This window comes from Leopardus geoffroyi, chromosome D4 (genome assembly GCF_018350155.1).
Source record: "Leopardus geoffroyi isolate Oge1 chromosome D4, O.geoffroyi_Oge1_pat1.0, whole genome shotgun sequence".
NCBI lineage: Eukaryota > Metazoa > Chordata > Mammalia > Carnivora > Felidae > Leopardus > Leopardus geoffroyi.
The window spans coordinates 93,613,494-93,629,457 of NC_059342.1; the positions used below are offsets into that span (position 1 = coordinate 93,613,494).

At 59.2% G+C, this 15,964-nt stretch overlaps 1 protein-coding gene across 1 annotated transcript; it reads right to left on the reverse strand.

The window, feature by feature from the left end:
* Positions 1-7,122: 7,122 nt before the first annotated feature.
* SAPCD2 (suppressor APC domain containing 2) lies at positions 7,123-13,774 on the reverse strand. The gene is made up of 6 exons (XM_045470252.1): positions 13,063-13,774; positions 10,684-10,796; positions 9,880-10,026; positions 9,430-9,537; positions 9,196-9,318; positions 7,123-9,122 (listed from the first exon to the last, which is right to left on the reverse strand). Exons 1-6 carry the CDS (start codon positions 13,646-13,648, stop codon positions 8,994-8,996), a joined length of 1,206 nt encoding a protein of 401 aa, XP_045326208.1. The 5' UTR covers positions 13,649-13,774; the 3' UTR covers positions 7,123-8,993.
* Between the last annotated feature and the right edge of the window lie 2,190 nt (positions 13,775-15,964).

Here is a 15,964-nt window from a genome sequence, read left to right on the forward strand (position 1 = left end):
ACCAAAGGGACCCCGGGAAGGGGAAAAGGCTGTGGCGCCTTGTGAGGCACAGCAGACACGCAGGAGAGCAGGTGGGGCAACTGTGCACAGTGGGAAGACTAACAACACGGGGGCGCCTGGGCGGCTCAGTGGGTTAAGCATCCGGCTTGTGATCTCAGCCCAGGTCTTTTTCTCAGGGTCATGGGTCCTATGCCCCGCACAGGGCTCCTCGCTGGGCGTGAAACCTATTAAAAAACAAACACACGGGACGCCTGGGTGGCGCAGTCGGTTAAGCGTCCGACTTCAGCCAGGTCACGATCTCGCGGCCCGTGAGTTCGAGCCCCGCGTCGGGCTCTGGGCTGATGGCTCGGAGCCTGGAGCCTGTTTCCGATTCTGTGTCTCCCTGTCTCTCTGCCCCTCCCCCGTTCATGCTCTGTCCCTCTCTGTCCCAAAAATAAATAAACGTTGAAAAAAAAATTAAAAAAAAAAAACAAAAAACACACAAGAGGGGAACGGGTACATCAAAGACCCCTCCGTGGCCCCAGTCGGAGCCACGCACTCTCTTGGGTTTTACGTCCGTTAGTCTCTTATTTACCTTTATAGGGTTCCACTTATCCACGCATTTGCGTTCATATATATTTTTCCCCCTAAATAAATATATCTGTTGCGTTTCCTGGTGCTGGACCGTAGTTTGTGTTTACGTGCTGCACGGATGGTTCTGTAACTTGCTTCTTTCGCTCAGGTGACTTCTGAGGTCCGTGCACGTAGACCTCTGAAGTTGTGGTTGGTTTACTGTGGTTGCTGCACCGTTTTCTGGCCTGGCTCCCCCGAAGCCTGCACGTCATCCGAGTGCATGAGCGTGAGCATGAGCACGAGCACGCAGGGGTCTCTAGCTCCAGGCTGGTTTTTGTTTTTTTTTTTTCTTTTTTGCATTTGCATTTGCATTTGCACGCATTTCCCTGGGGGAACTTCCTAGGAACAAGTGGGTGGTTGTATGCGTGTGTGTGAGCATCCCCAGCAAACACCGCATTGTTTTCAAAATGAGGGCGCCATCCATCCGGCACTCCCAAGACCAGACACACAGTTTCGGTTCCCCTGCGTCCTCTCCGACGTTTGGAATTGTGCAACTTGACGGTTTGTGAGACGCTGGTGAACACGGACCCTCGAGATTTCTGTGGCGCTTCCTGTGTTTCTGAAGAGACGGGGTGTTTTTCCTGCCTGCTGTGTAAGTGCCTGTTCAGGCCCTTAGTGCCTTTTCTAGAGACTGTTTATGTTTTCGCATTCACTTGCAAGCATTCTTTATGTAGACTCTGAACGTTCATCCTGGCAGCGAAGTCATGGAAACTCTGAATCAGTCCAGATGTGTTGCTTTTCTGCTCCTATGGGGTCTCGTGTGAGTAGTCTAGGTCGGAAGATGTTCTCCTAACTCGCTTTGTAAAGCCTTTGTTCGAGGGGCGCCTGGGGGGCTCAGTCCGCTAAGCGTAGGCTCTTGGTTTTGGCTCAGGTCATGATCTCACGGTTCATGGGTTCCAGCCCCGCGTCAGGCTCTATGCTGACAGCGCAGAGCCTGCTTGGGATTCTCTTTCTCTGCCTCTCCCCCACTCACACCGTCTCTGCCTCTCTCAAAGTAAGTGAATTAACTTCGGGGAAAAAATCGAAAGGTTTTAGCGTCCTGCTGATTGTGAGTCTGATCCACCTGGACGTGTTTTTTGTGGAGGGTGAGAGGAAGGGGTTCCGATTCCCGTCCTCCCGCCTGGGGAACCGGTCGTCCCGGGCCTTGTATCCCGTGGGCTGGCCTTTCTGCCCTGACGGGCGGGGCGTGCCTGGCCCCCGGCGGGTCTGCAGACACGGGCCCATGCCCACACCGCAGGGCGTTCAGCCAGGGAGCGCTAGCGCGTCTCGATCTCTGGGAGGAAAGTCCCCTCTCCCTGCTTCTTTGGCTGGAGCCCTGAGCTCCTCCACAGAGATCTCTCGAACCAGCTTACCAAGTTCCTTGAAAAACCCTGTCGGTATTTCAACCACAAGCGGCCCTGAATGTAAACACCCGTTGCGTGGGCACATTCCTGGAGAAACCTCGCTAACGCAGCCAGAAGGGGGCGCTGCGCCGTCGGGAAGGAGCCCCCAGCGCAGGCTCCACGGAAGAGTGTCCTTGGGAAAGAACCCCGGTTCCCGCGCCGCCAGGGACAGAGGCACCGCCTCTCCTGCAAGAAGCCCGCCCCCGCCGCCGCTCACCAGTGGCCGTCACCCCGACCCCCTGCTTCTCTCCAGTGGACGTGGGTTCAGAAGAACGCCTCCCAGCTTCCAGCGTCTCCATAACACAACATCCTCTCCTTCCCGTTGGATGTGCCTATGGCTTTCCCGTGGTTCGCAAAATAACTCACACTTTTATTCCATTTTTTTTTTTTTTTTTTTTTGGAGAGTGAGCTCGTGAGCAGCAGAGCGAGAGAATCTCAGGCAGGCTCCACGCTCAGCACAGAGCCCAATGCGGGGTTTGATCCCAGAAACCCTGGGACCATGACCTGAGCAGAAATGCTCCACCAGCTAAGCCCACCCCCCCCCCCCCGCACCCCCCGCCCGCCCTGTGACAGTTCTATTCTGAAGATTAACAGTGAGTTAGACTGTACTTGTCCTTTCCTGTGAAGTCCCTCTTCGGTCTGACCATCAGGGTTATATTAGCATCGCAAACCTCTGGAAACAGTTACATCGCATTTGCATTATCTGTTCCTTGAGAACTTGCCTGTAGGAGCCCGCAGGCCTGGAGTTTTTCCTGCAACGTATCCACTTCAAGCCGACAGGCACGAGCTGTTAGTATCTGCCGAACTCCCGCCGCACAGGTCATGTTGTTTCTAGCATTTACGTCCGCCCCGGATCGCTCCTCTGGCCAGGTGTCTGTCTTCTCAGCCACGCATTCCCCTCCAGCGATGTTCTCTCTGAGGCCTGTTTTCTGTTTCGCTGATTTGTACTCCCGTCTCTTTCACTCCACCTTGAGCGTATTATGTGAGCAGGAATTTTTGTGTCTGTTTCGGTTGTCTGTTCCCCAGTATCAAGAAAAGTACCAAGTATGTAGTAAATGTTCACTAAAAATTAAGTATAATTTCTTCCTTCCGTATGCTTTGTTATTTATTCTGCTAGGTCTTTTTCCGGCTTCTGAAATTCTGAAATTCAATGCCCAGTTCAGTACTTACTAGCCTTCTTCTCTCCTGATGTAAGTATCTAAGTGTCTGGATACATCTCCCTCTTGTGTATGTTGGCTGCTGTATGCTTTTCGCTTCCATTTAGGTCAATTTCTTCCACTTTCATTGGACTTTCTTATCTGACACATGAGCTGTTTAGGTGTGTGTATTTCAATATCCAGAAGTCTGGGCTTTTTCTGGTTCCCTTTTTGGTGTTGACTTGGAACTTCCCTGCATCCCGATTAGAGCGCGTGGTCTGTCTGAGAGCCATCCTCAAATATATTCTGACATTTGTCGGACTGGCTTTTTCCCCAGCATGTGGTCGTAAATCGTTAGACCTGTTCCGCGTGCGCCTGAAAAGAATGTGTGTTCTCCAGTTAGTAAGACTGACTAACGCGTTAACCTAATTCTGCCCATGACATCAAATTATTAGTAGTGTTCAAAACGACCACAGCCTACCAATTATTAGGGATGTGTATTAAATTTCCAACTGTGATGGTAGGTTCAACAATTCTTTTTCTTACTGTTCTGACAAGTCTTGGCATATATACATTTGTAGCTTGAGTTAATAGAAGAATTTAGTGCAGATGTGCACGGAAATCCTTTATACCTTTTCCCCAGTGCCCTAGATGGGCATTTCATTTGTTTTTGTGTTTTGGGTTGTTTTTTTTTTTAAAGATTCATTTATTCATTTTGAGAGAGAATGTGCAGAAGGGGCAGAGAGAGAGGGAGAGAGAGAGAATCTCAGGCAGGCTCCACGCTCAGCACAGAGCCCAATGTGGGGCTTGAACACATGAGCCGTGAGATCAGGACCTGAGCTGGAATCGGGACACTTACCACCTGAGCCACCCAGGCAGTTTTACATGCACTTACGTGTCTGTGCGTGTGCACACGTGTGGCTCTCTGTAGTCTTATCACACTCGCAGCATGTGTACCACCAGCAAGAAACTCAACTGACCTTCACAAGACGCTCCCATGCCACCCCCACATGAGTTCTCAGCCTTTGTAATTGTGTTACTTCACAACTGTTGCGTAAACGGATCATGTACAACCTCTCCTTCTGAGATTGGCTTTTACCACTCAGCAACTTCCTTGAAGTTCATCCACATTGTTGAGCACAGCAGTGGCTCCTTCCTTCTATGGCTGAATCGTATTCCAGGGTGTGGGTGAATCTACTCTGTTCGGTTAATCACCTAGAGAAAGACACTTGTGTAGTTTCTAGTTTGGGGCTATTACCAGTAAGGCTGTTATGAACACATGTTCCTGCATGAAAATGTCTTCGCTGTCCTGGGATAAATGCCCAAGAAAGCAATTGCTGGCAAGTGTGAAGTCTGCAGGGCAGGGCAGCTGGCTGGAGACTCAAGGGAGGGTCAGCGTTGCAGTCTTGAGTCCAAAGAGCGTCTCCAGATGCAGAATCTTTTCCTCTTTGGGGGGGTCGAAGGCCTTAAACTGATTAGATGTGGCCCACCCACATTATGCAGGGCGATCTGCTTTATGTAAATCCTAAACATATCTAATGCATACCTTCACAGCCATATGTAAATAGGTGTTTGGCCAACGGGTGGGCACCATACTCCAGCCAAGTTGACACATAAGATTAACAAACCATCATATATGGTATTCTATATTATTATTATTTGAAAATGAGAGAGGAAGCATGAGTGGGGGAGAGGCAGATGGTGAGGGAGACAGGGACAATCCCAAGCAGGCTCTGTGCTCAGCACGGAGCCCAACACTGAACTTCACAGCCCTGGGATCACAACCTGAGCTGAAATCAAGAGTCAGACACTCAACCCACTGAGCCACCCAGGTGCCGCGTGTTAATTTTAGTTTTTAAAGGAACTACCAGAGTCTCTTCCGGAGCGACTATGTCACTTGGCACTCCCACCAATAACATACGAGCGATTATTTCTCCACATCTTCACCAGCATATGGTGTTATCACTAGTTTTCGTTTTACCTATTCTGATTGGGGTGTAACAGCTCAGCTCACTGTAGTTGTTTTCTTATTTTATTGTTTAATGTTTAGGAGAGAGAGACAGCAAGACAAAGCATGAGCAGGGGAGGGGCAGAGAGAGGGAGACACAGAATCCGAAGCAGGCTCCAGGCTCCGAGCTGTCAGCACAGAGCCCGACGCGGGGCTCGAACTCACGGACCGTGAGATCATGACCTGAGCTAAAGTCAGACGCTCAACCGACTGAGCCACCCAGGTGCCCCAAGCTTTTTATCATTAGTTACTCTCTTCATCACTAGCAACGTCTTTTGCTTTAAAATATGTTTTGTTTTATATTAACACAACCACTCAAGCTTTTCTTTCTTTCTTTTTTTTTTTTTTTTGACGCCATATTTTAGGTCTGTCTCTTAAAACAGCTATCCGAGTTCGTAAAACTGCAATCTGACAATTATTAGAGTTTAATCCATCCACCTATGTTGTGATTACCGATGTAGCTCTATCACCTTATTGTGTTTTGGGGTTTTTGGCTTTTTCTTAAAGATCGAACTTTTTTTTCCTTTTCTCACCCTGTCCGCCTGCGCCTCCCTTCTTGGGAAGGTGTTGCCCCTGGCTCTCCCAATTATTTCAAGACACACTAAAGAAAATTTAGAGCGGTATCTTGTCCCTTCTTCGAACAACTCAAGCACTGTCGAACGTGCACAGATTTCATTCTCTTTCCTTGAAAAGGTGGTGCCTGATTCCCCTCCCACCCCTTTGAGAAAGGACTGGGCTGAGGACTGGCTTCTAACGAACAAAGTGAAACGAGGGTGTGACTCGGGACTCCTGAGCCCAGGTCCTCACAGGCACGTGGCTTCCTCACTGTTGCTTCTCCTGGGTCTCCGCTCTGGTGCAGGGGCAGTGATGTGAGGACGCTGGAGGTGACGAGCCCGGAGGTGCTCCGCCAACGGCCCACGAGGGCGCCTTCTTGGAAGCGGGCCCGTCGGAGACGGCGGCCCAGAAGGCTCCAAGCCAGAACTGGCCGGTGCAACTGCTCCTGAGCTCCTCACCCACGGAAATGGCAAGAAAGGAACTATAGATTTGGGGGCGTCAGTTAAGAGTCCGACTCGTGGTTTCAGCTCAGGTCACGATCTCACGGTTCATCGTGAGTCCAAGCCCCACGTCGGGCTGTGCGCTGGCAGTGCGGGGCCTGCTTGGGCTTCTCTCTCCCCCCTTCTCCTCTCATGCTAAGTAAACATTTAGAAAATGACGATAACTGTTGCTTTAAGCCACTGAGCTTGAAGCTAATTTGTTCCGCAGCAGGAGAAAACTCATCCTTATTTAGGGTTCCTTCTTGACTTCTGCCTTTTTTCTGAAATCCTTCCTCCAGATTGCCCTTTAGTGAAGTCCTATCGGTGGCAAACTTTCAACTATTTCTGAAGTGTTTTTATTTTGCCCTCCTTCTGGAGTTTCTCTGGGTCTGGCCTTGGAGGGCAGCGAGTCTGCGTCTTGGCCATCGAAGCCGCTCCCCTCCAACTCTGACGGCACTTCCCCTGGAGGCCACTGGTTTCGTCTCGGCTCCTTCGCGACCTTGTAAGAGAAAATGTGCGTTTCTTCCCGGCTCCTTCGCGACCTTGTAAGAGAAAATGTGCGTTTCTTCCCGTTCAGCCTGGCTGGCAGTTGTTGGGATTTCTGGGCCTGAGGATTGAGGTTTTCAGACAACTCTGGCAAACTTTAAGCTAGTGTATCTTCATGTACCGTGCCTCCTTCCTCGTCCTCTCTTAGGAAATGCAACCAGATGGGTGACCCTGTCCCTCTGCCCTCCAGGACGCCCCCTCTCATTTGTGCTTCCGGTCTGAGTCTCTGGGCTGCGTTCTGGATCATTTCCTAAGCTCGTTTTTCACTAGCATTCTCAACTTTAGTCCACTTGGGTTTTCAATTTCAATTTTTATTTTTAAGTTTCTTTTGTCAGGCTTTACTGCTCACCTTTATAGACTATACTTTCACAGAATAAGAAAGTATGAACACTCTTTCTTGCTCGTATTTTCAAGAATCCTTTTTATTTCTTTAGACGAACAAAAATCATCTCATATTCTCTGATCGCTCCACTGTCTGAACCGTCTGCAGAATCGGCGGTTTCTGCTGGCTCGTCGTGGAGGCTCCTCACAGTGTTTGCAAAAAAATCTACCTTGGAGATGCTCATTTTCCTTGGAACTTGACCTCCGGGAGCCCCTTAAGACCAAGTGAAGTTACGGTCTCCTCTGGGACAGACTCCTCAGGCAGGGACAGCGTCTCTACCGCCACCACGCCTTGGCACGTCTTGAGATATTTTGGTTGTCAGAACCGAGTGCGTGGACAGCAGCCAGGGCGGTCGGCGTCACACAGGAGGGGACAGCCCCTCCCCCGTCAACACTTACTTGGCCCCAAATGTCACCGGCGCTTTGCCGAGCAGGGTTTGGCTTCCGCCAGCAGACTAGGACCGCTTAAAAGTCTCCCCTGAGGCCTCTAGCGCCCCACAGGTCGCCTGACTTCAGACCGCAGAGAGGACACGTTTGTTCACCCCACACAGAGCCCCAAGGACGAGGGGTTTCTATCCGAGTTGCCTGCCGACTCCACCTCTCCCTCAGCTGGAGGGGCACGCTCTGCGGAAGGTCTCCCGCTAGAAGACGCCTGGGGCGGACAACGCGCCACCTCCTGCCCCCCGAGTCACGTGAAGGCAGCACGGGGAACGCAGAACCCCCGGGCGTGGCGGACGCCCCAGAGGTCACCGCTGCCGAGCCCGCCCGCCCAGAGGCTGCCACCTTCACTGTTCCGGCCTCTGGGCGGTCCTTCACTCCATCCTGGAGGGCTGGGTAGGAGCGAGCCGGGTGAAGCAGGGGGAGGGTGTTCCAGGAGACAGAAGAGCATTTGCAAAGACCGGAGGTGGGAGCTGACTGTCCAGCCCCGAATCATGTGGGGTAGGTCCTGGTGGGGGCGCTTGGCCTATGAGGAACCCTGGGGCACATCGGGAGGCCCATGCGGACATCGCTCCTGGGGACAGGGCCCTCCCCAGGACAGGGGCACACCAGAGCAACCCTGGTGACCACATCCTGCCCTGGCTGGGGTGTCTGGCGGGCCCAAGGCCCTGAGCCTGGGTCACAGGTCGCTCCGTGGGGCTTAGTTTTGGCAAGGAGGAGTGACAGCTGGCCCGAGTTGTTTTAGGGTCTGGGATCTGTGAGGAGGGGCAAGGAGGCCAGCCTCGGCCCAGGCATGAACTCTGATCACTCTCCCCCAAAACCAGACACAGGCAGACCCCGCTACTAGAAACCACCCCTTTTCCCCTCCACGTGCTCCCGGCTGAAGGACGGCCAGCCCCGAGACCTGGGGCTCCAGCCCCCCTCAGGGACCCTGACTCAGACCCGGGAGGAAACCCCCAGCGGCGGCTCCAAGGCAGCTCTTGGCTACTGTGTGTGAGGCCCCTCTGCTGGCTGTGGTCGGAAGTGCAGGCCAGGGGAAACCACTGTCTTTTCCCGAGACCCCGGGTCAGAGAGGACAGGCCTGCCACAAAGCCGAGCTGCCCAGGGCTGCCAGAGACCAGGTAAACACGAGGGGGAGTCCCCCGCTGACCGCTGACAGCCGCTGGAGCAGCTTCAGGCTGTGACAGCACAATGAAGCCCCACCCCGGTTTAGCCCCCCAGGCCAGGACCGAGTCCGGATCTGGAGCCACAAGACATTCCGGGGCACAGCCTGCCTGCTGGCCCCACCTGGGCTGGGGGTGGGGGGGGCGGCGCTCTGGGGGAGCCCCGGCCGGAAGAGAGGAAGAAACCCGTGTTCAGGCCAGTCAGGTGATCTTTAGCCTAAGTGGGGCTCAAGGAGGCACCTGCCCAGGCTGACTGCCAGGCCAGGTCCTAAGAGCCCCGCGCCCGTGGCCGGCTAGATGAAGGTGGAGTCCAAGGGCCCAGCATCCTGCTGGCCGAGGGCGCGCGCCTCAAACAGCTGCTTGATGAGGGCAGATTTCTCCTGCTCCAGCTGCGTGATGCGCTCACTCTTGTCGGTCACCTCCTGGACGGGCGGGAGGTCGGTCAGGGCACCCCGGGCCTCCAGCCCCCACCCTGCACCCCTCCCCGCACCTCACCTGCGTGAGGAGCCGGTTCTGCTCTTTCAGCATGAGGATGGTCTGCTGCTGCCAGCCTGGGGCTGACGGTGAGGTGGGGGCCAGGGCTGGGCACGGGGCCCCCGAGGACAATGAGGGCAGAGCCTACGGGAGGGCACAGTCAGGCAGGCCTAGCCTCCAGGACAAGGGTGAGGGGTGGCACCAAGATGGGCACGGGCCCTAGGCGGGCGCTGGGTGGTCTGGGGGGGCACTCACCCTGCCAGCACAGGCTGCGGCCAACAGTTCCCCCAGGCACCGGGCTACCTCCTGGACCTTGGGCAGCAGCCGGCCCAGCGGGAGGGGGCTCCCCTCAGTCCCAAGGTCCTGAGAGGAAAGCAGACAAGGGGAAGGTCAGAGAGCAGGACCAGCCACCGCGCCTCGAGAAGAGCCCTCACAGGTGGCACTCTGGTCTCCCCAAATTACTGCTTGAGCAGAGAGGGAGCCTACGGGTGTTGCCGGTGGGGGACATCACGGGGTGTGTGTGTGTGTGTGTGTCGGGGGTGGGGGTCCCAGCACCCTGGGAGGAGGGACGGCGATGTGTCCCGGAATAGGGCATCCTGTGCCTACCTGGGGGTGCCTGGGGTTAGGTGGGTGGTTCCTGCAGGTGCAGGGGGCGTCACCCTGCCTAGGGACGGGGACAGCCCGGTCCCGGGCGGCGTTACTCACGGTGCTGGCCCTGCTCCGGCCCAGGCGGCGCTGGCGCTCCTGCACGCGCTGCAGCTGTTGCTGGTACCAGTCGCGGCCCCGGGCCATCATCTCCAGACCCTGGAGCAGCACCTCCTTTTCCTGCTCCAGCTCCTTCAGCTGCTTCAGCTGCACGTGCGGCAACGCACACGTGTGAATGGCGCGCGCGCACACACACACACACACACACACACACACACACACACACACACACACGGCGCGCGCCCCGCAACTCGGACGCGCGCCCGCGCAGGCCAGCCGCGCCAGCACAGCTCTGCCGGCGCACGCGCCTGTACGTGAGTCCTACGCGTGCCCCTGTTGGGAAGCACCGCCCCGTTTGTCCCCCTGCGGGCGGGCTGTCCTCTCTCGGCCCCTCCACGCAGGCTTCCCCCACAGGAACGCAGGCGACACCCCCCGAGCTCAGCAGCTTCCTTTGGAGCAAATGGCGAGCACGCAGCGGGGGACCCCGGCTCAGTTTTGGCAAAGGACAGCCTCGTGAAGCCGGCTGGTGCAGGGGCAGTTCTGGGGAGGGGCCGTGCCCACTGCATGGCGCACGGAGGCTGCTTTCTCCCTAAGGGCCTTCTTCGTGTGGTCTAGAGCCACGTCTCAAGTGGATTCACACCCAGACACGGGGACAGATGTTTGTAATTAACTCACATTCCAGCCATAGGTCCCCCAGAACCCAGGCTTGACTGCCACCTCCCAGAGGGGTGGTCCAGGAGACCAAGCGTGGGGGCCAAGGCCTATCCCAGGCAAGGTGGAGAATCCCCCAGAGCCCTCACTCACCAGGTCACAGTCCACGCCGTTGGTGATGGTGTGCCTCCGACGTTCCCCTCGGGCACGGGGGGCCCGATGGGCATCGCCCACGCCTAGCTCCCGGGCCCTGCAGGCCGCTGCACCTGCCGCAGAGGGGCAAGGACCTGGGTCGCTTCCAGGCCTGCCTAGTCAAGCTCAACGTCCCCCACCCCAAGCCTGGCGGTGCACAGCTGGGTGTCCAGGCCTACGTCTCTCTGGGGTCATGGGCGACTCAGAGCCTCTGCACAGGCCCTCCCCATCTCAACCCATCCTGGGGGCATGGGCAACGGCCCAGCGCAGCACACACCTTGCCTCTGTGCCTGGCTGGCGGCTGGCTCCCCACTCCATCCCCACCAGCTCCCCTCGTCCCTCCCTTGGTAAGGGCCATGTGACCGCTGAGGCTGCTTGTCTGTACACACAACACAAATGTGTGCGCCCACACACATGCCCCAGCACGAGCGCCCTGGGGCAGGGGCTTTACCCCGTTCTTCTCAGCACTCCCGCTGCCCAGGGTGCTTCGAGTACACTGCAGGGGCTCACGGGCTGCTAAGTACGGGGGGAGTGAGCAGGCCTCTGGCCGTCCCTGCTTCTCCCTCCGGGTCTGCCGGGGCCTTCAGGGGTGACGGGAGTCCGTGCAGGTGAAGTGTGTGCAGCTGAGTGTGCTTGGGGCTGAAAAGCCATCGGGGCCAGCTGACTTCCCCGGGGGATGGGGAGCGCCTGCAGGGCAACCCGCGAGGCAGAGCAGGGTGCGGGTGTGGAGAAGGTCACCCTCCTGGCTCCCGAGCCCTATTCCCCCACACCAGGCTCCGCCTCACAGGCTCTGCCCCCGGCACTGGGGGCGGTGGTGCAAGGAGGGAACATGTCCACAGGGCTGGCACCAGGTCTCTGCAGGCCTCCAGCCGGCCCTGGCAGACAGGCTCCGAGCCAGCCCAGAGTTCACGTCCCAACCTGCCCATGCTGCATGGCTGGCACAGAAGATACACCAGAGGGAGGCTAGAGAGCACGGAACCTCAGAACCCCCGGGCTTGGTGTGGGGGCAGCTCCCAGATTCCCAGATGACAGCACGCTGGATGTCCAGAGGGAACAGCAGGTGGACGCAGCCCTGTCTGTCCCCGTCTGGGCCTGAGCTAGCAGCTTGCACCAAGGGGGCCAGGGCAGGCCTGGGTGCACTGAGCTCCAGCAGGGGATAGGGAAGGGGCCCCTGGATCTCCGGAGCGGGGGGCCCTGTGAGTATGAGGGCTTTCTCGTCCTGGAAATCTGGGGGAGCTTGGAGTGCCAAAACATGCCATGCCTCTCGTCTGGGTCTCTGCCTGGAAAAGGTGACAGTGAGAGCCCGGCCTGAGACTAAAGCTGTTCTGTGGTGTCAGGCACCCGGACAGAGCAGGACTGCAGGTCTGAGGCCTCCAAACCCCAGTCCCATGGCTGATTTTCAACTGCATGCAGCCACAGGGACGGCACTAGCCCTGCACTCAGAAGCGCCCCCTGCCTGCCCACACCACAGGGACAGAGTGGTGGGGCAGTGAGGAGCAGGGGAGCCCCCAGCCTGGGGTGGGCTTCTGGACGGCTGCACCAAGGAGGCCAGGAGCCACTGTGGCTCCAAGCGCCAGTCATGGGGCTGGGGGACATGGGCAAGGCTGGGGTGGAGGTCCAATGAAGCTGGCAGAGCAGTGAAGGCATAGAAAGGGCTGGCAGCGGCCATGGCGGGGGGGGGGGGGCACAGGGGAGCCATTCAGCCATCTCCCAGCACTGCCAACTGGACCGGAAGCTAGGCAAGCAGTGGCTGCGCCTGGGTCTCTCCCTGGTGTCACCCCTGCAGGCTTGAAGATTGGGCTGGAGACTCACCCACCGCTTCGCTCTTCCTGGCAGCCAGGCCAGGTCCTTCGGGGCCACCTCGGCGGGCCCTGGCCTCAGTGGTGGAGGCAGCAAGCCCAGCCGTCTGAGCGGAGCTGCCGGACTGAGAACCCAAAAAGGCAGCGAGGGCCCCCGCCCAGCCTGGGCCCCTCTCTCCTCTGCACTAGAGGAAAACTCTGCCTAGGCAGTGACCACGGATACGGCCGAGGGTCTAAGTGTCCCCAGGTGTGGGGCAGGGGTCCTCAGTGCTCAGCTCAGGCCTGTACAGTGGCTTCCTGGTGGAGTTTGGGAGTCATCCACCAGCCCCTGGGCCCTACGATGGCCTCCAGCTGTGGAGGGGGAGGGGCTGGCCCCTGAGCACACCGGGAACCCAGGAGGCCGCTTTCCCTCCAGGCGCTTACCGGCCCCCGCGGTAGGAGAAGGGCCGCAGCGCCTCTGCGCCTCTGGCCTGAGGCGCCGGTCGCGGGGGCTCGGCGGGGGGCGGCTACGAGGCGGGGCTGGGGGCCGCCCCGCACTCACCAGCGTCCGCGCTCGGGCTCCGCTCCAGCGCCGCGCCCTGGGGCCGCTCGGGCTCCGCGGGACCGGGCGCTGCCTCTGCGGGTCCGCACAGCTTCTCTAGGCTCCGGGCCGCGCCGCCGGGGACGGCTGGCGGGGGCCGCGCGCCCAGGGGCAGGGGCTTCCTCTCCAGGACCGTCCGCGGCTCGTCAGCCGGCGCGAACACCAGGCGCGGCGGCGGCGGCGGCTGACCCCCGGGCCGCGCCGGGCAGCCTCCCCGGGCCGGGGCGCGCGCCTGGCCCCGCGGGCCGCCGTCGGGGCTCAGCAGCGAGGTGCGCAGGCCGGCCACGAAGCGCTCGAAGGTCAGGTAGCCGCTGGCCGGGGCCACCTGGCGCAGGCCCTCGAGCACGCCGCGGGGCAGCTCGCGCGCGTCGGCGCCCTGCCAGCGGGACTCGATCTCGCGCAGGTGCACGCAGCCGCGCCGCCGGTCGTCCAGGATGTCGAACAGCGTGCGCAGGCTCTGCAGGAAGGCGCGCGGCAGCCCCTCCGTGCCGGGCGCGGGCGCGGCGGGCGGCCCGTGGCCCGGCTCGGCCATCGCGGCTCCGGCCATGGGCTGCCGCCGCCGGGCTCCGTCCTGGGCTCGGTCCCCGCGGCGTCCGCGCTCCGTCCCCCCGGGGCCCGACGGCGGGGCCCGGCCGGCGCGCGCAACCCGGCGCGACAATAGCTGCGACTTTTTGAATGGACCCTTCTCGTGGCGTCAGCGCTCATTAGCATTCGCGGCAGCCATTGGCCGAAGCTGGCCCGTCTGCTCCCGGATTGGCTGAGAGGCCGCCAGCCCGGTTTGATTTTTCCGCCGAGGGCCCCGCCCCGCCCCGCGCGCTCCCGCCGCCGGGCGGGGAGGGGCCGGGGGTGCGCCGAGACACGGGTACTAGCCTGGGGGCGGGGTCCCGACTCGGCCTCCTCCGGGTCTCGCGGGTGGCGGGCGGAGCCCCGAGCGGACCCCTTTCTCCTCCCCCTCCCCCTCTCGCGGCGGCTCAGCCCTCTCGGAGGGGCGGGGCCCGGCGCCCTACGAAAACCTGTCCCCAGGTGGCCTCGTGGGGTAAGGATGGGGAGCACACCTCCTCTGGGAGTCACCTTCCCTGTCTGACTCCCCTGGGGACTCTTCGCTGAGGGTCCCCGGCTCCAGGCACCTCGACTCTGGGGCCCAGGTGCCAGGAGAGTCCCAAGAGGACTGGGCTCCAGCCAGCAGGACGCTTCCCCTTACAGAGGCCTGTCTGTCCACACTGCTGCCGGCTCCTCCCCTTGTCCCTGGGGATAGCCTGGCCTTTCCTGCCTACTGCAGGACAAAGCCACTTTTTCCTGTGTCCCCAGATCCCCATCTGGTGACCAGCTCTCCTCTGCTCCGGCCTCTTCCCCTGGCTGGACGCTTCCTCCAGCGGTTCCCCAGGCGCTCCCGGCCAGGCAGCCCTGTGTCCCCAGCGGCCCCTGCTTCATTTCCAGCCAGCATCCAGTCATTCTGTCTGGTCAGTCTGGGAGGGGGCCGGGGCTTAGCCTGCGGTCTCGTCCAGAAGAGAACTTCCTCTTGCTAGGGCGGTAAGGTGACTTTCTTCCTGCCCAGGACGTGCGGTCCGCTGGGACAGGTGCCCTGTTCATGAGAGCCCCCCCTGCGAGGGCTTCCTGACTCCATTGTAAATGCGGCCTTCCTTTACTACCTTTCACACGCCTCAGAGTTGAGGCTCCTTTATGGTAAGGAATTTTGGAAGCACCTAGAAAGCTGTGAGCCTGGAGCTTCCCCGTGGAGCCTAGCTCATCCCAGCCTTCCCCTTCAGGGACAGGACTAGCCAGAGTCCCAGAACAGCATTCAGGCCGCTTTGCCTGTAGTTGGCCTCTCCCTCCTCCTCTCCTTCCAGCACACCCTGCCCCATCCCCCATCCTGAGGGTGCCCAGCATTCTCTCACCTCTGGGCCCTTGCACATGGTAGCTGTCCCGCCAGGAACATGTTTCCCTGTCTGCTCCTGGCCAATCACTGTGCGTCCTTTGAAACCCCACTCAGGTACCTGACCCACCCTTGGAAGTCTGGTTAGATGTCCTGACCTTCAAAGCATAAGGCTGCTTTCTCCTAGCTCTTGTGCTTCTCTCCCCATGGGTCCTTCCCTGTGCTTTCTGGAAGCAGGACAGGGCCACCCCAAGGCCTGGCTTCAGCCTGGCCCGCAGTGGAGGCTTAGTGGGTGACCAGCACAGGGGAAGCCTCATCCTGGAGGTCACAGTGGAAACGCCACCCTTGGGTGGGATGGGGAGGCCCAGGGACAGCTCCGTGGTGGTGGTGGTGGGGGGGGGGGGTTGTTGTGTGGATGTGGAGGCCAGCGGCCAGCGGCAAGCGATGCTGCTACAGCTCAGGGCAGCAGGACAGCGTGGCCAACAGCACCCAGGCCAGGGCCACTGTGAGCCTGAGTCCACCGTGCAGAGAAAGCAAGGCCTGCTCAGAGTGTCAGGAGCCATGGAGGAGGAAGTCCCCACTGGCCTTTGGCCTGCCGGCCTCCCGGTGGGCTTCTCTGGCTAGGCACTGGAGGAAGGTACAGAAAAAACTGGAGTGAGTCCCAGCTCTGGGTGTGGGACTGAGGCGTGGCCCTCGTGTACTTCCTGTCCTGAATTCTGACAGCTTCCTCCTCTCTAGCCTGGCCCGACACTTGCCTAGCTCTGTACCTTTCAGTGTTGCTATCTCCCCCGGCGGGCTTCCCAGAGCCCCGAGCCAGGTGGGTCCCCTGTGGCCCCTGTACTTTTTGAGGGGCCCATCCCCGTTGTGATCATGTTCTCACTGTGCCAGCTTGGAGCTCCTTGGAGGTGGACAGGGGGACTGGGCCCCTTTGTCCCCTGCCTAACGCAGCATGGAGTCAAGGACAGGTAGCTGCCCAGTTCTGGCGATTCT